Genomic DNA, 27536 nt, shown 5'->3' with positions numbered 1-27536 from the left:
TTATATTAACTTTGGAAAACATTAAGAGAAAAGTATACTATTGACAAAATTAACCAAAGAGAGGCAGCTTGGATTCTTCAAAAGAGCTCTTGACAGAATGTGAAGACGGAACTTTCTGGCTCTGCCACGGGCTGCTGTGCAGCAGTAGGGGAGATGCCAGAACCTTCTGCACTCAGACTATGAAGGGAGGCCCAGGAGACACCTGTGCTCCTTCAAGTCCTAATATATTAATCTGTGAGACAAACGCAAACTTCAATGATATCTTTAATAATGTAAGTTTTAATATTTATTTTTTTTAGAATGTAGTTATTCCTTTATTTTTATGGCAGTATAATTCTTCCTGGCTTTGACCAGGATTTGTGCCATAAGGGCTTCATTACATGTGATGACTAGATTCAAGCTCACTTTCATCCCCCATGTGTTATGATAGAGCACGGAGGGTGAGGATAGATTCATAGCAGAAAAGGGAGTCCTTGGCCTCATGCCTTTGATTCATTTGCTATCTATTCATGAACTGTCAGCCTCATGATTGAAATAATCCCTTCTGTCATTAGAGGCCACTAGTATGTCCAAAAGGTGTTCATGGAAGGAGGAAAGTGAAAACTTATGTTTCTTTGAGATTTTTTTGAAGATGAATGTGTGGGCCTTCATGCTTGATATGCCAATCATCGGCAAGGCAGCTCACAACACCACACACCTGTGGAGATCATCCTTTTGGGATTTTTTTGGATATTATATTAACATCACAAGGCCCTCTTTCATTTCCTCTTTTTCTGATTTAAGTCTGTGTTTGTTATTCTACTCCCTGAAACAGCCTTTGCCTCTGGCTGAGTGTTTACTCTGCCTAACCCTTTGAGTTTTAGCTGAAAACCTAAGCTCAATAAGCCCTTTCCTACTCACTCCATGAAAAATAGATCCCATACAAGCTAGGCCTCTTGTATACTTTCTAATGTTTCACAATTGACAATTATTTTATTCACTGGCTTGGTTATGTGTTTACTGTCTATATCCTCCTGGGCTCTGATGGAAGGAAGGATTTTTTTGGCCTCATCTTGGTGTCACTAGAGCCAGCCTGACCCTTGACAGGTGCTCAGAAAGCACTGGTTGATGAAATGAAGGAAGAAGTACTTTAGAGTCACTGATGGGGTTCACTTGCTTTCTAGACACCTTGCTATACGAGACATGTGCAGTCTAGGTTGATAAACCAGTTGGTGGCAGCTCAACTAAATGGTAAAGATACAAGTGAAACAAGAAGAATGAATTTAAGGCATGAGGCAGATGCCCTACACTGGGTGGCATAGAAGAAGTAACAGTGGCAGGAATGCCAGAAAGTGATACTCTGTTCATCTGAGAATGTGTATGAGTGTAGATGTTCCAGAGTACAGATGTTGAGTGTCAATAACCACAGCTACTGGGTGTTCGTACAGTTCTTGCACAACACATGGCACCCCCACCACTGTGTGCACCCCATGTATATGGTCCAGAGTCTCTCAACTGCAACATTTTTGAACTTTGGGCTAGATAATTCTTTATATTCTTTATTGTGGGGGCATCCTGTGCATGGTAGAATGGTAAGCAGCATCCCTATGAGATGCTCTGCCTCAGAGGCTCTGCACAGCCTCTGCCTATAAGATGCCAAAAACAGCTCCCTCTCTGGTGGCGACAGCCAGAATGTCTCCAGGAATCACAGCTGTACCCTGAGGTACTGGGAGTGGGGGAATCAAGAGCACCCCTGGCTGGGAACCACCGGTATAATTAAATGGTCTATGACTAAACAGTTATAAATTCATTTGGATCACTTTTATGTGACTAATTCTTCTCTAAACTTGAAATATGATCTGGATGCAAGCATAACAAAAAATTCTAATCAGTTTCTAATATGTAGTCAGTATTTAACAAATACATGTTAAACAATTATATGAAAGAAATGGTATAGGGGAAACTCAGTGCTGCAAAGGAGCCCTCTTACCACCTGGTGACGGGAAAGGCTAATGTAGATCTGCTGCCATCCACACCCACTAAAGAAGCCTGGAAAGTCAAAGGGGACTCTAGAGGTGATAGGAATAGCATTTACACCTCAGGGATTTGGGTTTCTGCAGATGGTACTGACATGGGAGATCCAACAGGAGTGGGGATGGAGAGCTTGTGGGTGGAAGCTCTGCTCCTAATATGCAGACACACTCCATGTATGTGTGAGAGACACACTCTGAAGGAATGGTTGCCTATCTTTTGCTTTTATACCACATTTCCTGCCTTCTTCATGTTTTCTCTTGCTCATTTCCTAGTAATTAGCTTGGTATTAGCATTTAGCCTAAGGCTGGGAACAAAGCCCTGAGCTAAAACGGTATAGACACCTATGTGCTGTCAGCAGGGATGCAGACAAGAGACAACCATGTGGTACAGTGCTTATAAAGCTCTTGCTTTGCAATCAAGTAGATATGACTCTGTCATTTGTCTGAAATGAGATTTGGGGCCTTTACTTCAGCTCTATATCCTCCAGTTTCTAATGCATAAAATAGAAGAAATAACATTCCCTCCCTCTCAGAGGTAATGTGACAGTTGAAGAGATAAGGTGTGTAGAATCCAGATCCTGGTATGTATACAGACGACACTCCACATGTGTAGCAGTCATCACTATTGTATAGAAGGATGAGTATCTAACACCTACTATGTGGGTTCAGGCCTTGTTGCATTTTAATCTAGTCTACCTTTTCTGGAGATGCTCTGCTGAATATTTCTGCTTACTGATGTGTCCATGACAAAGTCATTCAGGGAATGAAATATTCCCACACCCAGACGAGCATTAGAAATTGCTTAAGATCTTATTAGAATATACGTTTCCCAGCTCCACTGCCAGGGATTTTAACTCAATATACCTGAAGGAGAGGATTGAGAACGTGTACAAAATCAACTGGAGAACTGGCCCTGGTGATACTGATGATCTGGAACTGTTATGTTATATAATTATTTCATTAGATGATTGAAAAGATAGCCTCCAAACTAATTCAGGCTAAAGGACACAGTTCCTAGATAAACAACTAATTGAAAAAAAATCTCCACATCCCACTCAACCCAGTGTAGAATAGACAGAAAATGCTAAAATAACACATCTGTGCTCCACGTCGGCCTACTGTGGAGGGGGCACAAGCTGGCTGTGAAGCTGACCACTTTCCAAGAAAGTAGTCTTTCCTGGAGCTTGCAGAGAGCAGTTATTTGGCACTTTCAGGTTTAAACAAGTCACGTGTTATGACAGAGAACTGACTTTAACTATACTATCCTTTCAGACTGTACCTGAAAAGTGAATGCTAGCAACCATTGAATTCATGGACCTTCAGAGCTGCAGAATATAATCAAAGATAATAAGCAGGTCTGCTTACTTTGCTTCAATATGTATTTTAATTTGGCTCACCCTACTGGTTTCCATGGTGCATCTGGAGAACCTGTGAAGACAGTGCTGGTGCAAAGTGAACACTGTGATGGTCCTCAAGGGGTCAGAGAGAAGATCCAAATGAAATGGAAACTTAATTGTTTTAGACTTTATGAAAAAGAAAGCAAAAGCTACCCACGTTGGGTAAGGGCGCATAACTTTCCTTGGTACCTGTCAGAGCCACACATTTCCAGTGGGAGTCCACAATAGGCAAAAATGATTCGAAATATAAACAGTTGCTTTAAAAAGCATTCTCCCAGGAATACGTGTCTGGCACGTGCCCCAAGTTTTGTTCATCACAGACTTACGGGGCCAAGCAAAGTAAAGAGGATAGTTGTGTTACTTTGGTCTTCTAGGAACCAAACGCCAAGACAGTTAGAAGTATGAGATGTATCCAGAATCATGCCTCTGGAAGATAATGGGGAATAGGAGCAGGGGAAGCAGAAGACGCTTCCAGACCCTGAGGCTCAGCTCACCTGCAACAGAGGGGAGAGCAAGACTGAGAACCAGCCAAGCCAACAGGAAACAGTGGTACCGATGTGGCCCCAGGGAGGGTCATGCACTGGCCAGAAAGGCCTGGGACCTAGAGTGTGGCCAGGGTGGGCAGCCTTGGGCCCTGGGTGCTGGAGGTGGTCGGCTCATCACACACCCTGACAGAAGGTGTGAGCAGCCCATTACCACAAGAGCCAAGACACACAAATACACCAAAGAGTCTCTGGACAGTGAGACTGATACTAGAATTGACTTGTTATTGATTCACAACTAGGGCCAGATACTACAGGTCAGGAATGCTCTTAAATATCAGAGAGGGTGACAGAAATGAGACTCCTAACTCCAGGAAACCAACAAGGGGTGGTGGAAAGGGAGGTGGGCGGGGGATTAGGGTGACTGGATGATGGGCACTGAGGGAGGCACTTGACGGGATGAACACTGAGTGTTATGCTATATGCTGGCAAACTGAACTCCAATAAAAAAAATAATAAAAGAGTTTATTTTAATCCAGGATTAAAATATGTTCTATTGGAAAATGTGAAGTGATCCAAGCCTCCTTTAAAAGATATAAATTACATGGTGCTGGGTAGCTCACTTGGGTGAGCGACCGACTCTTTGTGTTGGCTTGGGTTGTGGTCTCTGGGCCATATTGGGATATTGGGGTTGTGTTGGGATCTCAGGGTCATGGGATCAAGCCCCGTGTTGGGCTCTGCGCTTAGTGCCGGTAGGATCTCCTTGGATTTTCTCTCTCCCCACTGCCCTTCCTGCCTGTCTCCACACATGTGCTCTCTCTCTCTCTCTAAAATAAATAAATCTGTTAAAAATGTATTTTTCAGATATTAAAATAAATTTTAATTTTCTACATTTTTGAAGAAATTACAAAGAAAATAGGGTTATCTGATTTCCGAGATACTATAGCTTCTATCATAAAGGAAAAAAAAGCATTTAAATTCCCTTGAATTTTCCTATTTGTCAGATGATTTATTCTCATGCATGCACCACACGTGTGGCACAAGTATGTCTGCCATTCACAAAGCATCACCATATCCTCCCAGCAGTGGTGCGTGATGGGTTGACAACTGGCCATGCCTAGTTTATAGACAAGGGAAGTGAGGGTCAGGGAAGCACCATGAATTACTGCTACTGGGCCCCAATCTTCTGAGGACTAAGATCAATCCTGATCCCTACTTCCTAGAATTCCTATTCTGCCGAGGGGGGCAAGTACTTAGCTTAAAAACAAAGCTAAATGGCCTCCCCACCCCTCCCAGGCATTTGCAAGTCTGGCTAAGGAGCAACCACAAAGGAACTGGGAGGCACTTCCAAGGGCCCAGGCTGCTTTAGCCAGCAAGGAAAGAAATGCCTCCGTTCATCATCTGAGAAGCCACGGTGATGGGCAGAGGGGGAGGCCGTCATCTCGCCTCTGACTACAGCAAAAACATCAGGGAATCAGAGGCGCCATGCTATCAACAGTCCTATGTGGCTTAATTCTGAAGCATTCAAGGAGAGGGACACACAATCATCTTATTTAAGCCACCATGATTCTTTTTTTAATTATGTGCAACTGAATTCAAGTCCTACCTGCTACCTGGCCCATCTTCTAACGATGTCATCTCTAATATCCCTTGGTAACAAGTGCATATTGCACCCCTACTATGTGCACCCTAGGAGAAGGAAGCAAATTTCCTCATGGTAGGGAAGTCTGCCATTCGGTAGGAGCTGATGTACTTGCAGGGCTCAGGAATCCACTGACTGCAGGGGCCACTGAGTTTCTATCATTGCCGCTAGGGCTGCGTCCTGCCACCTGCCCCACTGCAGGGACGCCAGCCAGTTCCCACTGGCTCCCTGATGATTTCCGCCATCTTTTCTATGCTTCCTTCTTCACGTCACTATCCTTATTTTTCATCACCCGTAAGTACCCCAAAATATATGGTTACTCTCTGTCTTAAATATATATATATATATATATATATGTAATTCTTTTTGCTGATTATTTTCACCTCTCCATGACAGATTCTTTGAGGCATTATTAAAATAGTTAACTTTTTTTCACACGTCTATTATCTATTTCTTGAAGTTGCTTCTGAACACCTATCCTTTTCTCTGAACATATCAGCCTGGTCACATGCATGACATCATATTTTCAGGTATGATCTTACCTGTTTTTTGTCAAGTGGTAATTTTGAAAGGTCTTCATGACTTCCCAAAATTCCAAATTTATTTTCTTCATTTCTCTTTTAAAAATAGAAAAAAATAATTAATAAAAATAAAAATAGTAAAAATATAATTGCTAATTCTACATTTTGAATTACAAAAACAATGTCATTCTTTATTTTGTATTTTAAAAGCCACCTGGTCTAATTCTATAGCAAGTTTCAAGAAGAGAAACATGTGCTTACTGGGTTCTTCCCAGTGGTAAGCACTTAGAAATTTTATCTGGACAATGAATGCTCGCAGGTTGCAGTTTTTATTTATTTATTTTTATTTTTTTATTTTTAAATTTTTTTTGCAGTTCTTTTTTAAAAGATGTATTTATTTATTTGTGTGAGAGAGAGGAGGGGCAGAGGGAGAGGGAGAAGGAGAATCTCAAGCAGACTCCCCATTGAGTGCAGAGCCTGCCCCCGTGCTCAATCTCATGACCCCTAGACCATGAATTGAGCGGACACCAAGACTTGGATGCTCAATCGACTGAGCCCCCCGAGGGGCCCTCAGGTTGCAGTCCTAATTAGACCTGTAAACTCCACACTTAAAGTAAAATGAGAGAAATTCCTGACATCAACTCACTGAATTTTAGAAGTTAAAACACTGGAAGAATGCAGTAAATGGTGTATTTCTCCAAAAATTTCACATAAATAATATAACTACATGTAAAGAAGGCTTTATAATCCTCAAAGTCCTGTTACATATTTATTTGATTTTTATCTTTATGATGTTGATATAAATTACCACAGCACAGCTGGAGAAACTAAAGCTCAGAAAGCTTATTATTTACTTGAGAATCCCAACAGGTCAATGGCAAACAGCAGAAATTAGAATGTTTCTCTTTTCTCTCAGTGATAGAATCTTAGAACTGCAAGATGTTATAATCATTTGCCTCAACTGCCCACTCACTGTAGGATGATCTTCTATAAACTCCTAATATTGGTCATCCAACATTTACTGATTGTTTGCAATGATGGGGAACTTACTACTTCACAAGACAGCCCACTCTGTTGGACAGATCTTATTATGATAAGTTTGTTTTTACACTGAACTAAAATTGAACTATTTGCAACTTTTGCCCATTGCCTCTCTTCTTGTTTTTGAAGAGACAAAAACACAAGTATACATATCATAGTCAAAATAAGGAGTTCTAAAGATACTCACCTTGTTCCCCTTCAATCCTCCTTCTTTGGATGGAACAGCCAGTTCCTCCCATTCCCCATCCCATGACACCTTATCCAGACCTGTCCCCCATGCTGGCCCCTCTGTCTGAAGGAATCTGTCTCTCAGTGCTCCCCCAGATAGAGAGTACTGCTTCAGCAGAGTCACTGCCCCACCCCGTACACAGTTCTACACAACATCCCACATGTGCCCCAAACATTTATGAACGGACTGCTACCCCTCATCTACACGTTGTGTTTCTTCTAGGGCTTCTTGAGATCGCATTGCCTCATAGGATAATTGTTTCCAGTTGATACCCTTAGATCTTTCTTTCTTGAATGACTCAGTGCCAAGCCTTGTCTTCCATATTACATGCAAGTAATTGATTTCTGAAGTTTCCACTGTAGAAGTTAAGAGTCTGTCAAATTCCCCCAAGTCATAATCAGCTACTGATGCTTTATCCTGCAGTGAGGATCGAAGGTAACGTAGGGGCATGTAGCTTCAACAGCAAAAATGGGGCCCCTTACAGATAATGTAATACACTATTATAGTTACATTTCATGGATTTTTCCTATATTCTTTTAAGTAAGAAATATCCAGTGTGCTCCTGTTAAACAGACACAAGCCAAAGGACCATGCTGATCTGGGAACTATGGGACATGTCACCATGGACCACTTCTTTCTAAAGGGATGTGTGGTTTTAATGATCATAGTGTTTAAAAATATAATTTTAAGTTATCAAGTCATATTACCTTGTTCATCTCTGCATCCTCCTGGAAACCTTTCTTATGGCCCTGGAACATCTCAGAAATCCATTTTTTAAGTCTCAGTAAGAGATAAAACAGGGACTTTGGACTCGGCACCAGGTTGAAAGGAACAGGTAGAGTTCTTCCCTCCTCAAAGTAGGAAAACCAAAGTTTGGCCCTTGCAAATTTCCATTCTACATCAGCATCATCCTATACAAATACACATGACAGTTTAGCAAAGAGATGCATAAACAGAATTACTGGGATTCTTCTAATATTGCATAGCTAGGTGCCTGCAAACACTCTCAGACCACAAAGACCAGTCCAAGATTTTTTTTAAATGTTAAGGCTCTACTCAGACACTCCTTCCAAAAGCTGTCTGAAATTTTTATCAGGCTTGCAGAACTACAGAGCTCAAAATGTGCATATGTTTACAAAGACACTGAAAGATACAAATGTATTTTTCTACATTCTAAAAAAACACCATACAATTATTCACTCTTTTGTTCTGCAAGAGATCATAACTTAATTTGGGACACCCTCTGAAATTTCTGGAATAAACACTTATTCTCTCTAAATTTGAGAGAGGGTCAACTTTAAACATCACTACCAAAAAGATTTGGAGACTAGTGGTATTTGTAAGCAATAATTTTTAAAAATAAAATAGAAATTCAAGCTGACATAGTATTTCTAAGTTTTCTTTAAAAAAAAAAACCCAATAATGAATCAGATAACATTTTTCCTCCTTCTGACTTAACTATCCCCCTACACCCATCAATGTTGCATTTGGAAACAAAGAGTGAAAATTTTCTAGATTACTGGCCAGACAAGTATATAAAACAGGCAAAGAACAAAGGAGGAAAAGCAGCCTGTACTTTCACCAGTATTGCTGAGCTGATGCCCAGAATAAGGTAAAGCATGTCGTAACGGAGTACACACACGTACATTTTGTCATGGAGTATACAAATGTATGTGTCATTATAGAGTACACAACTGTCCATGTCATCATGGAGTACACAAGTGTACACATCATGGAGTACACATGTGCACCTCGTCATGGAGTACATAACTATACGTGTCATCAAGGAGTACACACATGTTCACATCATAATGGAGTACACAACTGCATGTGTCATCATGGAGTACACAACTGTTCATGTCATCACGAGTACACAAATGTACGGAAATCATACCTCAATTTCCTGGAATGAATTGTTGATCATTGCAATCAGCATATTTAGCAAAACAATGACCATTGTGACATTATAGACTCCATAAAGAACATAACCGATGTTTTCAATGAACTTGTGATTATAGTTGATGACCACTGATTTCACTTCAGAAAGTCCAAATATAGCCCAGAACAATGTCTTAAAACTCTCTTCAACTCTAGGAGAAAATAAAGAGAGAAAGTAAATAATGAAGTGTATAAATGACTATCATCCCATAATAGAATTAAGTTGATTTAGTATCTTTGCAAATAACTAGATATTCATGAGAAAATTCTTTACTTTTCTAAACCTATTTTCTGTAAAATGGGTACAGTAAGTTTTATTTCCTGGATGGTTGCAGGGATGAAGCACTAAGCTCAGTATCTGGCACATAATAAGCACTTAATAAATGCTATCAACAACTTGATAACCACAGGTAGCAACATTTTCATAATCCATAGCCTTGGCAATGGAAATGTTAAGTGTATTATTTAATAAAAATAACACAATTTGTGGGATGCCTGGGTGGCTCAGTGGTTGAGCATCTGCCTTCGACTGGGCGTGATCCTGGGGTGCTGGGATTGAGTTCTGCATCGGGCTCCCCACAGGGAGCCTGCCTCTCCCTCTGTCTGTGTCTCTGTCTCTCTGTGTCTCTCATGAATAAATAAATAAAATCTTAAAAAAAAAACACAATTTGTTAGAGTCCTTTTAGGCTTTCTGCTCATCTATACTTCTTCTTGTATCCAATAAATAAATAATAATAGTGTGTGTCTTAAGGAAAATATGACAATTATACACATAGACACTATTATCAAAATCACTGACAAGTCTTAGGTAAGAATTTCAATGCTTTATGCATAATTATTGACCAAAGCTAAGCCCCTCTGCTTAACTGAGCTGGTTTCATTTCTTTGATAAACTGCACTTTATGAGACTGGTTAACGTAGTTTATGCTTCAGTTAATGTTTCTCATTGTAAGGTGGACAACCTAAATTTGAGTGATCTATTCTAAACATACTACATAAAAAAACACTTGTGTCTATGGAAAACCTAAGTCAAAACACTTGTCACTACTTAAAACCTAGATCTTCTCAATGATAAGATCTGACGAACTGGACCAAAGCCCCAGGAGCCCTAACAAGCAGAAGAGAGGCTGGAGTCCAGGACCAGGGCTCATGGCACAGCTTTTCTGTAACACTAGCTGCTATGCAACATCCAGCAAGTTGTTTAAGTTTTTTGAACTTCAGTTTCTTCTTTTTGTGTAAGAGAGATAATAAAATGATGTGAGTGAGGTATTTTACCAGAATAACTGGTGCTAAAAATGTTAGCTATTATTACTTTATATCAGGAGGTGCCTATGTTTTCAAGTTCTCCCAATTCATTTAAAAATCCTCTCATTCTGCTAAAGAGAAACTGGAGATGAAGTCTTTGCCAAAACATTATCCAGCCCATGGACATAGATGAACACTGTTAAGCTAACATTTATTTAATCTGCAATCTCCACCATCAGATCATCTGAGATCACATACGTTGTGAAAGCTTCATTCTGTTTTGCACCAATGTAGTAGGAGTAGAGGTTGAACATTCCAATCATGAAGGCCACAAAGACCATGATGAATATGACCATGAACTTGAAGATATCCTTCACTGTTCTCCCGAGTGATATCTGCAGAGGGCCAAAACTTTCATTGGCTGGTAAAATATAAGCTATTCTTGAGAAACTCAGAACTACAGCAATTGCATAAAGACCTTCAGATATGATCTGAGGATCAGAAGGGTCCCACTTGATCCTGGCTAGGAAAGAGGAAAGACAAGAGTTACCATGAATGTCTCTAAGTTGTTTACTGAGGTAACTTCTTTTCTGCAAAAGAAATATAATCACATGAACAATCAAATGTCTGTTGGAAATCTGTGATATTCAAGGGCTTCTTTAAGGACCAGGTATATGGAAGCTTCTGAATGTATTAAGAACCAGTACCCTCCTGGTTTGCTGGCAATTTTCCATAAGAATGTAGCATAATGGTTAAGAGTTCAAACTAGGGACTCAGTATCTGCAAAATTGCTGTGTGTGCACGTGTGTGCATATACACGTGTGTGTGTGTGTGTGTGTGTGTGTGTGTGTAAGAACTAGGGCAGATTATTTAACTTCTCTTCATTTTATTTTCTCATCTTTAAAAGTGAGATAATACCACTCCTTCCTTTTTCACTTGGAAAGTCAATAAGCCAACATATTCAGTGTTTAGAACTTGCTTGGCATTATACAATTAGCATTTATTATTTACCCTTAAAATTATAATTACACTAAAATGCAATTTAGGGCATGCAAAGTACTTGCAGTTGTTTCAACTTACTAGAAGCAATTTTTATTGGTTGCTCAGATAAGTCTATTTTAATCATAAAAATGTGGCAAGTATTCATTTTTTCATTTTCCTGGCATTATTATATTAGGCCATCAAAACTCAATTAAGAAACCATTATGAAGAGAAATGCAAAACAATGTGTAAGAAAGAGGAAAAATAGGATTATATTTGCTTATTTGTTTTTGCTTACTTGTTAGGAAGTGAAATGAGGAACAGATACAAGAAACTAGTAAAAGCAGTTTCCTGGTTTATAGTGAGTCTATGAGTACAATGTATAAATAGCTGTGACTTTTAAAAATTCTATATATTAAAAAAGTGTTAAACATTAAAATAGATGTTTTTAAAATACTAATAAAGAGATCACTGTGTGATATCGTCAATAAACCCACAGAGATGTCAGTCCGATGTTAACTGATTTCTTAGCAGGATGTTTGAAATAAATATTCAAAAGGGATCTGTCTTCCCTGCCCCAGGTTTCCTCAAGGAGGGACGTCCCCTCAGCACCCACAGAACCTGTCTCCCTCCTGACTCCCCTTCCTCCTGGAGGTGGAATGCCTCCCCTAGCAGCTACCCTGAGAGAGTGATAACTGAGTGTACTGGTTTCAGCTCTATCCACCTTCTGAGAATCCTCCTCATCTGCTTCTCCGTGAAGGTACCTCACCCCATCGGGCACTTGCTGCCATGCCCGCTGTGGGGAGGACTGCCCTGTCCACCACTGTCTACAAACCCAGGGACACATCTGCCTCATTATGGAGCCCTTTGGCTAAGAGACTCAGAACTAGGTCGTCCACTATGAACTTGATCAGCATTCGAAGCAGGGATCTGGCCTTCACAGCTTTCTGTTTGGTTTCCCACCCAGTTCAAAGCCTGGCTGGGGAGCAGCACTGAGTCTTATCAGGAGCAACCCAGGGATCCTGCATTTCCCCTGCTGTCACAGATTTTACTGTCTTAAACATAAGTGGTACTCAAACGTATACCACTCAAATGTGTTTTTAATAGATACAAAGAAAAACAATAAATCTAAGACATAAGACAGGCATTCCCAATCGTGGTTTGCCAACCGGTCCAAAAGAGAAAGTTACAGGTTTCCAGCCAGTAGAAAGACAAAGGCAGGCGCAGAGAGCATGCTTTTTCAGACACAGATGCTTCCAAACTGAGTACTAATCAAACTCCTACTGATACTTAGCAGAAAACTCTGCATTTTTATTAACTTACATTGACAGTGCACTATAAACTTACCCAAATTGTAGTATTTCACATTGTCTCCCAATGTGACTTTGGTCAAGTCCTTTAGAGTATCATTTGTGTCAATGATGTGCTGGGCTTTGGAAGCATGCCAAAATGCCATGAATCTTGCAATGAATGATGCTGCAAAGATCGCTAACATACCAAAGTCAAGCATATTCCACAACTCAAATAAATATTCCTTGGGGCCTTCTGTCCAAATTTCTTTACATTCGGCCCATATCATGCCTGCATTAGAAAAGGATTAAAATAGATTCAATTTAATTTCATTCCAGCCTTAGCTCTCCAATAAAACAAAGTAAGTTTGAAAGGTCTCAGCCTGACATTCAAAATCCTTCAAAGTCTGGCTACATCCCACCATTCCAACCATAATTCCTGTGTCCCCACAAATCCCAGTCCAGCCATATCAGTGTATCACCTGAAGGCAATTGACAAAGCTCAAGAGTGCTCAAACAACAATCTTTATTTTTTTAAAAATTTCTTCAGTAGGCTCCATGCCCAACACGGAGCCCAATGTGGGGCTTGAACTCACAACCCTGAGATAAGAACTGAGATGATATCAAGAGTTGGACACTTAACCAACTGAGCCACCTGGGTGTCCCATCAAATAACAGTCTTTAATCCACCGATTCTATACATATAAGGTATTTAAAAGATGTTTAGGGGCACCTGGGCAGGTAAGATATGCTGATTTTAGCTCTTGATCTCAGCTCAGGTCTCAGTCTTAGGGCCTATGACTTCGGGCCTTGCATTGGGCTATGCACTGGGCATGGAGCCTGCTTAAAGCAGCAGCAGCAACAACAACAACAACAAAAAAAAAGGTGTTCATTTTAGCCTTCTTCATAATAATCAGAACATACAAATACAGCTACACTCACACCCTCAGAATGGACGCCATGATGGGACTCCCACGATGGAGTATTTGCAGCCATTTAATATGATATTCTAATGACTATGGGGTAGTGGCCACAAGGATGGACCTCACATATCTCCAACTACAGAAATTTAATTGTCCTTGGGCTTCAGCAATCACTTCTAGACACTATGGGCATGAGGCCATACTTCCCATGGGCTGTTTCCCACTGGTGCCCAGGGGCCCCCATTCTTGAGAGACACTGGGCTTCTGTGATGGCTAAATGGAGATCTGGGATGCTTCTCTCCCACCTTCCTTCCCTGTCCTCTTCCCTTGGGATCAGACCTGCATCCCAGCCTGATGGCCCTCGCAGCCTCAGAAACCTCCTCATGTCTGGTCATGTGAAACCCCCTTAAACCCCCCACAGCAAAACTGTTGTGCAGTTAATCTTGTCTCTGCACAAGCCTCTTGGAAGATGTGGATGAAAGCTCATGGAAAACATTTATGGATAAACATTTAAACATGTTAACCAGGGCAGCCCTGGTAGCTCAGAGGTTTAGTGCCACACACCAGCCCAGGGTGTGATCCTGGAGACCGGGGATCCAGTCCCACGTTGGGTTCCCTGCATGGAGCCTGCTTCTCCCTCTGTCTGTATCTCTGCCTCTCTCTCTCTCTCTCTCTCTCTCTCCCTCTCTCTCTCTCTCTTTCTCTCTCTCTCTCTCTCTCTCTCTGTCATGAATAAATAACAAATAAAGTAAAATAAAATAAAATAAAATAAAATAAAATAAAATAAAATAAAATCTAAACATGTTAACCAAAATGTCAGGGTGCCTGGGGGGCTTAGTTGATAAAGTGTTTGCTTTCTGCTCAGGTCATGATCCCAGGGTCCTAGGATGGAGCCCCATGTGGAGGGTGTGCAGAGTTCTGCTTCTCCCTCTCCCTCCACCCCTCCCCCCACTCATGTGCTCTCTCTCTGTCTCAAATAAATAAATAAAATCTTAAAAAAAAAAACAAAAAACAAAACAACCTGAGCTGGATACTTAACAAACTAACCCAACCAGGTGCCCTTAAAAGTAACATGAACTCTTAGTGAAAACTTTAATAATAATCATAATTATTTGAAATCTATGGAACATTCCCTATGTGCAAAGTACTGTTATGTACTTTATATATACTAACACACATACATAAGCAGTTAGTTTACGACAATGTCCAAATGACTATTCTTAGTTTAAATCAAAGGCTCAAAGTGAAATGTAGTTTATTTCTTATAATTCTATGGTACCTGGTCAATGTCAAATAAATTTAGAAAAGAAATAGTGACAAATCAAACTCTCCTTTATCTAAGGTATATTACACCCTAGGGATGCAGTTTGCACACTGAGCCCCCACCCTGTTTATCCCCTTTGCTATGAGCTCTAGTATTTACTGGACATCTTCCCCTGGAAATCCCATGGGCGCTTCAAAGCCAACCACAGCTCAGACCTACTCCTCAGCTTCTCATTCTCCTGGGTGGGGTTGAGCATGAGCATGACAGTCTCTCTGCTCCACTGTCAGAGAAGTGAAGCTACCACCCAGTAATCCCAGGTGGGGCCCATGGGCTCCCTCCCTACATGCAGAGCACCGGCTTTCCTGGAGGCCTACCCTCACACCCACCCTTCCCTAGATGCTAGGGAGGCTGAGGTCAGGTCTAGGCCTCTGCACTCACCACCTCTCGGCTGCTGTGACCTTGCTAAGATGTGCTGACACCGGTACCTAATGCTGAAAGCCGCTGGGGCCATGTGGCCACCACCCATCCACACTCCAAGGTCCCTGCACTGGAGCAGTGCCACCTCCAGACATTTCAAGTGTGCCAGGTGCCATCCCAGCTCCACAGTTCCACTGGCAGGGTTTCCAGGCCTCCTAGCATCCTTTCTCCCCAAAACTCTAGGTCTGCGGACTTTGCCTTATTTCCAAGTCTGAGCTGGAAGGTCTGTCCAGGGAGGTGGCGTCTGCCCCTTCTATATTCCACCTCACTCAGACTTAGATGCCTACTCTGTGCATGTTCATGTGATCCTAACAGCACCTCAGCTACAGTATCTGTCAGTGATGGATGTACTGACTGACCTTGACCACACTGAACTCCCCTTACTGCAGGGGCTCTGCGCACTTACCTAGGTGCCCTCCTTCCTTAACTAAGGCACCACCTGGCTACTGAATTCATGTTTGTGAATGCGCAAACATCTCATTGAAATACCTTTCACATTTGCATTATATTTAAGGACAAGCCATGTGCATGATTGATTCTGAAGACAAACAGCCTGCATGCTCTCTGCTTTACCCACTATATGGGGGATCTAAAGCAAATTACTCAGTCCTCAGATAAACACTGTAAAATACATGTTCGAGTCAGGCTACAGATTACAGAACTATGACTCAGAGAGATTGTGTGTTTGATGTCTGTAAAGTGCTTTGAACAGTTCTGCACGTAATAGCTGTTCAGTAAATAGGAGTGACTAATAGCTCTATTCCCAGTAAATCTCAACATAAAATCATGTGGTTGCCTTTAAATCAGAAGTCTCAGCTCTCCCAAAATATGAATAGCAGTACTTCATCATCAGCCAGATTTGATTAATACTATTGTACTGTTTTCTTCCAGGTTTTTCTTGGAAACTTAAAAAAACAGGTGGTGTGTGAGAAGACCATGCACCTGATACTGAACCCAAGATAAGTACACTTAAGAAAAAGGGAGAAAAAAGAAAAAAAAAAGGGGGGGGGGAAAACAGAGGGAAAATCCTGGTGTGCGGTGCACCACATCACCTGGATGCATCTGTGTAAGTGTTGCGTGAAGGAATCAGGGTCAGTCAGCCCAACTGCTCAGGCCACACACACAAAAAATGAGGACAGAATCTCAGTCTTTACCTATTACCCAGGATATAATGAGCATCTCCATCCATGAGAAACAGGATGTTTTCATCCTGAACAGCTGTCTTGCGTTATCCGTGCTGGTTTCATTAGGAAGGAGTTTGGTGCCTTCAAATCTGTCAGCTGCATTCATGACCAGCAGTCCCAGAAAAATGGTAAAGGAGGCAGCATGTGCCACAAATTTCATGAAGGGTCCGCGCATGATCTTCCCCATCTGCCACAACACACACCGAAAGAAAATCTTAACTCTGGTTTGTCTACTTTGCAAAACACACACATATACACAGTAATAAATATCTGTGTACTCCGGTGTTCTCCAAGATAATTATGTATATTTATATAACTAATGAAAGAATAATAATTCTTTATGCTGTCTTAAAATTTTGGTCATATCCCTCATCTACACTTGCTGATATTCTGGACTTACAATTAAATAAGTTAACTTTTCTGTTAAATGATACTTAAATTCTTAAAATATTATATAACATTGACAAAATAGTATTTTATGACAAAAGGCAAAGTATAGTGCCATCACTAATCATAAAAGCCAAACTAATTTAGTAGATGAAAATGTGGAACTGGGGATCCCTGGGTGGCTCAGCAGTTTAGCACCTGCCTTTGGCCCAGGGCACGATCCTGGAGTCCCGGGATCGAGTCCCGTGTTGGGCTCCTGGCATGGAGCCTGCTTCTCCCTCTGCCTGTGTCTCTGCCTCTCTCTCTCTCTCTCTCTCTCTCTCATGAATAAATAAATAAATCTTAAAAAAAAAAAAGAAAATATGGAACTGAATCCATTTGCCATGTAAAGATCCTAGATCCGTGTTTGCTCTGCCTGCACCTGATGTGGCTGTGCTGGTGTTCAGGTTGACAGAGTAGAGTCACGAGCACCACACACAGAACCCCCAACTGAGGACAGGACGACAGGCAGTTCCCATAGCGTATTGGAAACAACATCCTGAAATGACACTGGATTTAAAGTCCAACATTGTAACTTCAGGTTCCAGAGTCATTCTCTCATTAGCTGAATGGCAATGAGTAAATTTCCTGAGTTATGGGGAAATCATATTCTTCATGTGAAATATGGAAACAATAAAAGCTCTTTTGCTTCTGTTCTACAGGATTAGTTTTCATCAGAGATGCACAAGTCTTAGGTGGGCAGAGGGACAGTGTGTCCAGGATGAGTCTCAGGGGATCCATACATCCCCTGAAATAGTGAATGACTCAGCATATATGTGCAGATTAGATTTCTTTTTGGAAGGGGGCTTCATTGCTTTTAACAGATTTTCAATTCAATTTATTATTACAGGAAAATGTGTAAATTAATAACCCATCAACACTTAGCCAGCAAGTAATAGTTTCGGTGCTTTACTCTGTTCGCTCATGTCCATGACAACAGTCTAAGGGGAGGTGCCCCTAAGACTCTGTGTTGCTGATGAAGAATTTGAGGATCCTAAGATCCAGAAACCAGCCTAAAAGTCACACAGCTCCTTAAGTGGTAGAGCTGGAATCTGAAAGCAGGAATTCTTGTTTCAGAGTTAATGATTCTATTTGGTTTACAAATAATTTCATATTATTCTCCTTAAAGTACAGAGATATGTCAATTCTTTGAGGGAAAAAAGGTTCTTTTATTTATTTATCTTTAAGATTTTATTTATTTATTAATGAGAGACACAGACACACACACACACACACACACACACACACACACACACACAAGCAGAGACACAGGCTTCATGCAGGGAGCCTGAGGTGGGACTTGATCCCAGGATACTGGGATCATGCCCTGGGCTGAAGGCAGGCGCTAAACCGCTGAACCACCCAGGGGTCCCAAAAGGTTCTTTTAATACTGAAGAAAAGCTTAACATTACAATGGAAGGGATGCAATCAAGTTCTCTGTTCCTAGAAACCTTACTCGTCTATGTTTTTCAAAATCAAAGAAGCTAAAGCTGAAATTAATCCTAGTCTAGTCTCTCCTCTCTCTTTTTTAAAGATTTTATTTATTTACTCATGAGAGACACACAGAGAGAGAGGCAGAGATGCAGGCTCCATGCAGGAGGCCGACCTGGGGCTCGATCCCGAGTCCCCAGGATCAGGCACTGGGCAGAAGGCAGTGCTAAACTGCTGAGCCACACAGGCTGCCCTCTCTCTCTCTTTTTTAAAGATTTATTTGTTTGTTTGTTTATCTGAGAGAGTGCATGAGCAGGAGGGGCAGACGGAGAGAGAGATGATCTCCAGTAGACTCCCCTCTGAGCACGGAGCAGGCATGGGGCTCTAACCCAGGACCTCAAGATCACAACCTGAGCTGAAAACAGAGTCTGAAACCCACCTGATCACACCACCCAGGCACCTCCATACACCTCTATGTCTTACTACAAATTATTGAGAGTTGTGTTCCTCTTTAAACTAAGGGAGGTTTTGGCACCATTCAGTGGACTTTAGGAATTGCAGTGAGTTATGTATTTTAGTAAAATCTGTCGTCCATGTATGCCGGGATATAAACAAATTTCTAAAAAAAAAAAAATGACCGTAGGGCAGCCCCGGTGGCGCAGCGGTGTAGCGCCGCCTGAAGCCCGGGGTGTGATCCTGGAGAGCCGGGATCGAGTCCCACCTCAGGCTCCCTGCATGGAGCCTGCTTCTCCCTCTGCCTGTGTCTGTGTCTCTGCCTCTGTGTGTGTGTGTGTCTCTCATGAATAAATAAATAAATAAAATTCTTTTAAAAAAATTAAAAAATAATAAAAATGACTGTAAATAAGGGGACTTACCAATTGAACAAGGTAAATAATTAATGGGCCTGACAAATTTTTGACGTTAAGTGTTGAAAGAAATACTTGGCTTTGGAGATTATATATTATACTTTTTTCAAGTATTTAATGATGACTAAATACCTAACTGCCAAATACCAATAGGAACAGGAAAGGTGGAAGCAATCTCTGACTGACTTATTTCACTCAGCATAATACCCTCCAGTTCATCCACATGATTGCAAATGGCAAGAATTCATTCTTTTTGATGGCTGAGTATTATTCCATGGTAAGCAAAATAAATCAGAGAAAGACAAATACCACATGATTTCACTAATATATGGAATTTAAGAAACAAAAGAGAAGATTATAGGGGAAGAGAGGGAAAAATAAAATACAGTGAAAGCAGGGAGACAAAACGTGAGAGATTCTGAAATCTAGGAAACCAACTGAAGGTCTCTGGGGTGGGGGAGGGGGTGACTGGGGGATTACCAAGAGGGAGGGCACACCATGTGATGAGCACTGGGATGTGCGAAGAGCACATGCATGTGCCCTTCATGCAACTTAAGAATCACTGACCTCTACCTCTGACACAATTGAATAAATTCAATCAATTCAATTAAATTGAATTTAAATAAATTTTTTTTAAAAGTTGAAGTTAGCTTAAGCTAAAATGGCTTGAAATCACAGCATGACTTATTTTTATTGTAATGAGCATAAAACATATTTGGGTTATGGTGGACAAAGGAAACAAGTAAAGAAAAAAACTTTCTGCTAGAAGGAAGCAGACTTGAGGAAAGAAAACCAACTTTACACAGAAATAGGGACTTTGTCAAGGTATACAGGCCTGCAATCTGATCTGGCTTAATTCTTATGGATGTGTCAGAAATTGTTTAGTTTTCAAAGTAGTTTTTTTTTTTTTTTAAGTAGGCTCCACACTCAGCATGGAGCCTAGCTAGGGGCTTGAACTAGAACCCTGAGATCATGACCTGAGCTGAAATCCAGAGTCATATGCCTAACCAGTGGAGCCACCCAGACTCCCCTAGTATTTAAAATAGTATTTTATTTTCTTTTTTTGTATATTTTTTTACTGAAGTTCGATTTGCCAACATATAGCATAACACCCAGTGCTCATCCCATCAAGTGCCCCCCTCAGTGCCTGTCACCCAGTCAGCCCATCCCCCCCACCTCCCCTTCCACTACCCCTTGTTCATTTCCCAGAGTTAGGAGTCTCTCATGTTCTGTCACCATCTCTGATATTTCCCACTCATTTTCTCTCCTTTTCCCTATAATCTCTTTCACTTAAAATAGTATTTTAAATAAAAACATCAATATAGCTTTTAAGCAATATTCCCCTATAACCTGTAAATAGTGTTTATGTTCATTGCTAAGGGAAAAATTGTGAAGGTCAATTTTATCATCATACTTCAAAAGCTAAATAAAAACAAAATTTTTAATTTTAAATAAAAATAAATATACCTTGACAGTGTCCTTTTAATTTAATTATTTGCCTCAGGGTTCATAAATGAGAATGGAAAACAGATGCAAGGAAAGAAACATGACCAGGAAAGAAGAAATAGTAAAGGAAATTAGGTTAATTAGAATTCAGTCAAAACCTAAGAAACTCTAAGGACTGTCAAAAATAGTGTTGTCAAAAAAAAAAAAAATAGTGTTGTCAAAACACCAACCACTCTGGAAGTCATCATGCTTCTGAACTCCCTGGATATGGAAAAGGACAATCATTCAGTTTGGAAAGATACTACAGTTTGATCACAGAGTCATCAGGAAACCAGGATAATTCAGAACACTCCCGCCCTGGCTACTCAATTCAGCTAAATCTCTGAAGACTTGGGAGCAGTAAGGTAGGAAGGGAGTACCTATGCACGTGGATGTGACCTGTGTGCTAGTAAGGATAATTCTGGATTTTTGTTTCAATGAGAAATCTGTCATTTCTATGACAAAGAGAAGAAAAGAAAAATTATAACTTTCTAGAAAAAAAACACTACTAATTTCTAAATCTACTAAATCTCACTATTTTTACCTTTTCTGTTTTACTTCTAGAAGCTCAATATGAGGGCCTTATATATTTTAAGGGAAAAAAACTCATATGATGACAGATTTTTGCCTTCAGGAAAAAGCTCTGAGTTTCCAGCAGTTCCCATCATTGACCCTGCAGGGGACTATGTCTTTCCCTCTATGAGGAAGCCTGGCTCCACTGTGGCCCAAGTCCACTTAGAAAGGTCCCTTCAAATCCCATCAAATATGTGACTAAGTAAAAAGAAGACTATGTTGCTTATGGTGACTCATGTGTTTGCATCCTTGTGCTACAAATGTTTGAAGATGAGTCCTGGCCGCATAAAGAACAGCAAGTATTTGACTGGTGTTTGTACACAGCACCCGGGTGGTCCAGCAGACATTTTAGCCACATCGTTTCAGAGTTATTTCAGTTTGACTCTCAGAATTGAGACTTAGTCCCGAAATGTGGCTTCAAAAACATGAAGAATGAGATTGCTGGCAATGCAAGACAGAATTCTGTGCCTGTGAAGAGTGACAGGTCAACATAGTTCAGACTTGTGCTGTCACACTAATGAAAGGCTGGGCCCTTTGAACATAGTATCTCCACCAAAGTCTGAGCAGATGGATTTTGCTGACAGACTATCTTTGCTGTCCCATCGCAGTGTTCTTTGTCCCTAAAATAAATATTCTTCACGGAAATGAGCATCACATTAGTATTTACATGGTTGTTCTTTATTTAAATTGAGATTTATCTAGTCAAATTGGCTAAAATAAATACACACAAAAAAGAACTAGTATCTCGGACTTTGCCTGAGGAGGAATAAAGGGCAAAAAATTATATTTTAGTATTATATTTAAAATATCTGTTCAATGCATACTATGACCTCATTAAATGTATAAAAATATATGAAAAGACATGCCTCTAGTGGGGATTGAAAGGAAATATACTAACACAGTAACTAGTCTTCTTTCTCAGCTCCGTAGTGGTGGTATAACTGGTTAAATATCCATTTTCCCGTCTATCTCCCATAGCAAATTAATATTATTTTTGTAATACTAAGAACAATAATATTATTTAAACCCAACTGTGACTTCCATGAAATGTTCATCTAGGAAACAGAATTTTCCCTGATTCACTGGCTCTAGATATATGGCTCTGCAGACTTCCAGGACACTATTCAGGTCTGGGCTCTGCAGACGTACCTTGCTACATGGAGCGAACCAGTAAATGAGAGCCAGGAAGGGCAATCCGACCGCCACTGCGAGGACCACAAGAAACTTCACCGCCATGGTCTGCTGCCGTAAGCCAGACAGGTTCTCATACCATATGGACAGAAGCTGCTGCTGACAGTTTGGATGAGCTACAAACTAGCAGGGAAGTGAGAAAACATTTAATAGCTTGATCAAAGAAAAGTTCATAAACTCCTTTCTTGTGTTTTAATATTTTGTTCTGGGGTTTTCCATGAAAAATATTGTTTGAATTACAGGACAAACATTAAACATCTAGTTGACAGGCATCAAGCAACGTGGCAGGAGGTTCTAATATGTATTATATAAATTTGAAGACTCCCATTTATCAAACTCTTCCTTTACTACTAATGGTCTTTCTTTGAAAGCATAGAAAAATTTCTGAAATTTAATATTATAAAAAGATTAATCAGTTCTTTGCACAAGGACTCATATGTTTTTCTCCATCTTGAAAGAGTGATGTAAAGACTCTACTGGCCAGATATTTAAATACTTTTTTAAAAAAAGCATGCCACCTTTTCTGCACTGACCCACAATGCTACACCCACTGACTCCCATTTGTATATGGGTCTGTGCTTAGGCTGCCTCTTCTATTCCACTGATACATTTTTATTCTTGTGCCATAAACTCTTTCAATTAAGAAAACTTTATAATTAAACTTTACTTGTTATTTTCCCCAATTTTTATTCTAGCATATTTATTTTTTATAAGTGAACACTACATATGACAGGGGGCAACATTATTTAATATACAAAAAGCAACAGTGCAAAATAAAAATTGATTTAAAAATATTGAAAGGTGAGATAAAAGAAATACAAATGGTTAATGATGGTTAACCTTGAAGATAATTAAAACATGATACAATATTTATCTTCTGAATGGTATTCTGAATGGTAAGATTTAATAACACCCATTGTGAATAGAAAAAAATAAGTCCTCTGGTATACCAGTGGCATGTATATACACCAGTACACTTTTTTTGAAGGGAAACTTAGCAAATATTTTGAATTAATGAAAACCTGAAGAAAATAATAAACACTCTTATTAAATAGCAAGCTGATTAAATGAAATAATAATATACAAACAGCTTTTGAAAAGATGAGATTGATGTTTATTTACTGAAATGTGAAGATATCCAAGATGTAAATTTGTGGAGAGGAATATAATAGTGCTTAACTACTCTCCACTAAGAATTGGGAATATAGAGGGGCTTCTGCTGGCTCAGTCCCTGGAGCTTGCCACTCTCGATCTTGAGGTTGTGAGTTCAATCCCACATTGGGTGTACAGATTACTTAAAAGTAAAATCTTAAAAAAAAAGAATTGGGGAAAGAGAAAGGTGGCATGTCTATACTGCTTGAAAACTTGCCATAAGCATATATGGTAAGTTTTATTAGACTCTTTCTTATATAGACTAGTTTAATAGAAACTATCTTTAAAAACTTTTGTGTTTTTTTTAAAAGATACCTGATCTAAGAAAGCAATCAAGAATGGAGGGCATGACATGAAGGCAGAGACTGAAAGTGGTCCCCAGAGAGTGTTGGAGGGATTCAGATGCACCCCAGAAGGAATCAAGGGCACTGGTCCCAAACCAGCACACAGAAACAAACGGGAAATGAAACTGGGTCTCCAGTGCTGCTGTTCCTCTCATATAACCAGTACCTGATAATCAGGACACACAAAGTCATTTTCACAGCATGAGACAAGCACAAGAAAGTGGCAATCACTGCCTGGACAAGTCTAGATTTCAAAGACTCACAGCTAAGCTCTAAGGGTTACTTAAAGAACCTGCCTCATGCACCTGCAGGTTAGTGAAACCCAGCTCGAGAGCATTATGCCAGCCCCTCATCCTTACATCGCACCAATAAAAACTGAAATAGCGTACATGGGCTTCATGCCTGACCTTACTTTTTTTACTTCGTATTTAATGGCAAGTTTTAAACGGCTGAGATTTGGACGACCGTGATCTCCGCCACTGGGGCATGCTTCAACATCCCCATTCAGGATGGCCTCCACTTCTGCCGTATTCCTGCACAGATCAAGGAGTCCAACAACAAAATCTTTGCACTGCATCGACAGTTTTTTGTAATCATTCTAGGAAAGACAAAACAAAACAAAACAAAACAAAATAATGGAGAAGTAGCACATTTACTATGCTATGCAGTGGAATTTATCAGTGACTTGATAGTTTATAGAGAAAAACAGAAAAATTCTATCTTAAGTTTACTGTTCTTTCAATGTGCTTTAATTGCTGTTCTGCTGAGTGATTTCTGAAATATTTTAGCACCGTAAAGATTTTCTTCCTATCCAAAGAAAAGAGATTTGTCTAAAACATAATCAAAGCTATGGAAAAGTCAAAAAGTCATGTACTGTGTCAAATTCATCTGTTGGTTCAGAAGAAATACAAAGTGAGCAACTTTCCCCTCAGCCAGATCTTACTACTTTGCACATGTCGTATCTCTTATGTTCGTTCATGACTTCATCGGCAAGCGCATATTATATATTTGATAGATCTTTGGAAGATCTTGTAAACTGTGTTGGTAAACTTGAGAAACACAGGACATTTAGAGAGGTCCTTGAGAAAAACAAACGTGTCATTTATCTACTTACTAAGTTGTTATTGAGGAACTTTATGTACCAAAATCAGAGTCAAAAGACAAGATCTAATATAAAGGCTGAAAACCAAAATTCTTCTCTTTGGAGAAAAGAAAATTTAATGAAAATGCTTTTTGTTGTAATTTATTACTGATTACAATATAATGTTGGGAAGATTTAGAAAGTGTAGATCATATTCAAACATCAAAAATTCACGTTTTGAAAACATGTTCAACATCACTATTCATCAGAAAAATGCAAGCCACAATGAGATACCACCTTCCATCTGTGAGAATGGCTAAAATAAAAAAGACAATAATGTGTTGCCAAGAATGTAGAAAAAAGAGAACTTGCCTGCACTGTGAATGGGGATATAATATACTTCAATTAAAAAAAACCTCTAGGTTATATACACTATGTATTAGTATCTTCATTCAGGTCTGTGTTTTCTCTTCCATTGAAATGAGGCCATTTATAGCCCAATGTGAATCAAGAAAATATATTAACTGGAGGTTGTTGCATTGCAAATGGATTCCATTGTCTCATGTAATCTTCAAAATCATCTTGCTTAGTTTGGTTAAGAATGTGTCCAAGATCATCCAGGCACTTAGTATCAAAATCAGGCTTCAAATACAATTCTGTCTGGCCCCAAACCCTTTGCCTTTTAGAATTATGCCACTTTCTATGTAGAATGCTTTTCTTTTGATCTTTGAAGACCTAGGAAGCAAGTAGGGTAAATACTATTCCCATTTTGCATATCAAAAATCTAATCTTACCATTTACATCAATGTGGATGGAACTAGAGGGTATTATGCTGAGTGAAATAAGTCAATCAGAGGAAGACAATTATCATATGGGTTTCACTCATGAAGAATATAAGAAACAGTGCAGAGGATCATAGGAGAAGGGGGGAAAACTGAATGGGAAGTCATCAGAGAGGGAGAGAAACCATGAGAGACTCTTAACTCTGGGAAAGAAACTGAAGATCACTGGAGGGGAGAGGGGATGGATGGGGTCACTTGGGGATGGGCATGAAGGAGGGATGTGATGTGATGAACACTGGGTGTTAGATGCAACTGATATGTAACTGAACTCAATCTCTTCAACTAATGATATACTTACTACAGGTTGGCTAACTGAATTAAAAAGAAAAAGAAACTTAAAAAAATATATAAGGTCCCCTGAGGTCACAAAGCCTGAGTGGCAGAGTTTACTTTCAGAGCCACAGCTTTGCTAGTTGTCTCCTCCATCCTGGAAGTACTGGTATGCTTAGGATAAAAGATCTCTTGGAAGAATCAGGAAAGGAAGTTGCTGGGGGAAGTCTATATGGATTTGTATAAAGCACCTACTTGGGTGCTTTACTCCTCTCTGTAAATCATGCCAAGTGGCCTTCCAACACAAGTTAGTGACTTCTACATAGGCTACACTTTGCTAATGGCAGATGCAAACAGATTCCCAAAGACAAATGGCTCATGCTACTTCCAGACAGGTATCTGCTCAGATAGTATACACAGAGTCACAAGGAAATATCCTTACCCTTTTCACGCAATAGTCAGTTAGGATCTTGGCAACAAATTTTGAGGTGTGTGAGTGTATATGTTCCCCATTCCACTATCAAGTAGAATGGCTACTGGTTTGCACTTTTACACTAAATTATACCTACAATCAAATCACAGATCTTCCACTGCTCAGGCATGTGATCTCAGATAGGTTAAAACCAATATATGAAGTAGGTGCTATTATTATTCCTATTTTACAAAGGAGAAAACTGAGGTTAAATGAATTAAGCAAACCACATGTAGAATGTACTTAGCATGGTGCTGAACATTTAGCAAGCTTTCAGTAAAGCACAATTATTTTATTCTATGCCATTAAAGGCAAGATCTGAAAACAGGCCCATCCTTGATATTTGCAAGTACCCATGCAGCTAAAGGTAAACTTCAATGCATCTAGCCTTTCTTATATTAGCCTTCAACTCCTAGATGTATCCTTAGCCTTTAAAAAGACAAAAATGTAAGGATCAAAATCGATGTTCCCTACAATTCCAAAAAGGCTCAGGTGAAATTAGATATTTAAAAGGAGAGCATGTTCCAGTGTGGGGCAGTACTGTTCAGTAGGAACCTCACGAGCTGAAAAAGTATGGGAGCTTTGTGCTATTTAATGCCTGACCTAAAAAATTGTTTCCAGTTCACTACTAATTCTCAAGACATATTCTCAAACAAAACAAAACAAAACAAAAATTTTTTTTAAAAAAAGAAAGAAAGAATAAGACTATGGGAATCCCTTTACAAATGTTTTCATATTTAAAGTTCTCTGAAAGTGACAGGTAAAATCATTTGAAATG

At 39.9% G+C, this 27536-nt stretch overlaps 1 protein-coding gene across 2 annotated transcripts in view; it reads right to left on the bottom strand.

The window, feature by feature from the left end:
- The window catches only part of TRPC6 (transient receptor potential cation channel subfamily C member 6), a 122100-nt gene that overhangs the window by 4595 nt on the left and 89969 nt on the right, over window positions 1–27536 (bottom strand). The window contains exons 3-10 of one of the 2 annotated variants that reach the window (XR_005990109.1): window positions 24506–24691; window positions 22556–22720; window positions 16596–16812; window positions 12836–13069; window positions 10766–11030; window positions 9219–9414; window positions 8032–8235; window positions 6079–6150 (exon numbers count right to left, since the gene is read on the bottom strand). Coding sequence is in view for 1 of the 2 variants with exons in the window: in XM_041769918.1 (XP_041625852.1) it covers window positions 6076–6150; window positions 8032–8235; window positions 9219–9414; window positions 10766–11030; window positions 12836–13069; window positions 16596–16812; window positions 22556–22720; window positions 24506–24691 (1542 nt within the window). In the remaining variant the exon portion in view is untranslated. Of the gene's footprint in view, window positions 1–6075; window positions 6151–8031; window positions 8236–9218; window positions 9415–10765; window positions 11031–12835; window positions 13070–16595; window positions 16813–22555; window positions 22721–24505; window positions 24692–27536 lie in introns of both variants that reach the window. The other variant, XM_041769918.1, reaches the window with a different exon arrangement.

The sequence above is a fragment of the Vulpes lagopus genome, chromosome 10 (assembly GCF_018345385.1).
Source record: "Vulpes lagopus strain Blue_001 chromosome 10, ASM1834538v1, whole genome shotgun sequence".
Taxonomy (NCBI): domain Eukaryota; kingdom Metazoa; phylum Chordata; class Mammalia; order Carnivora; family Canidae; genus Vulpes; species Vulpes lagopus.
The sequence above is the reverse complement of the archived record's forward strand: the minus strand, read 5'-3'. Positions and strand labels throughout refer to the sequence as shown.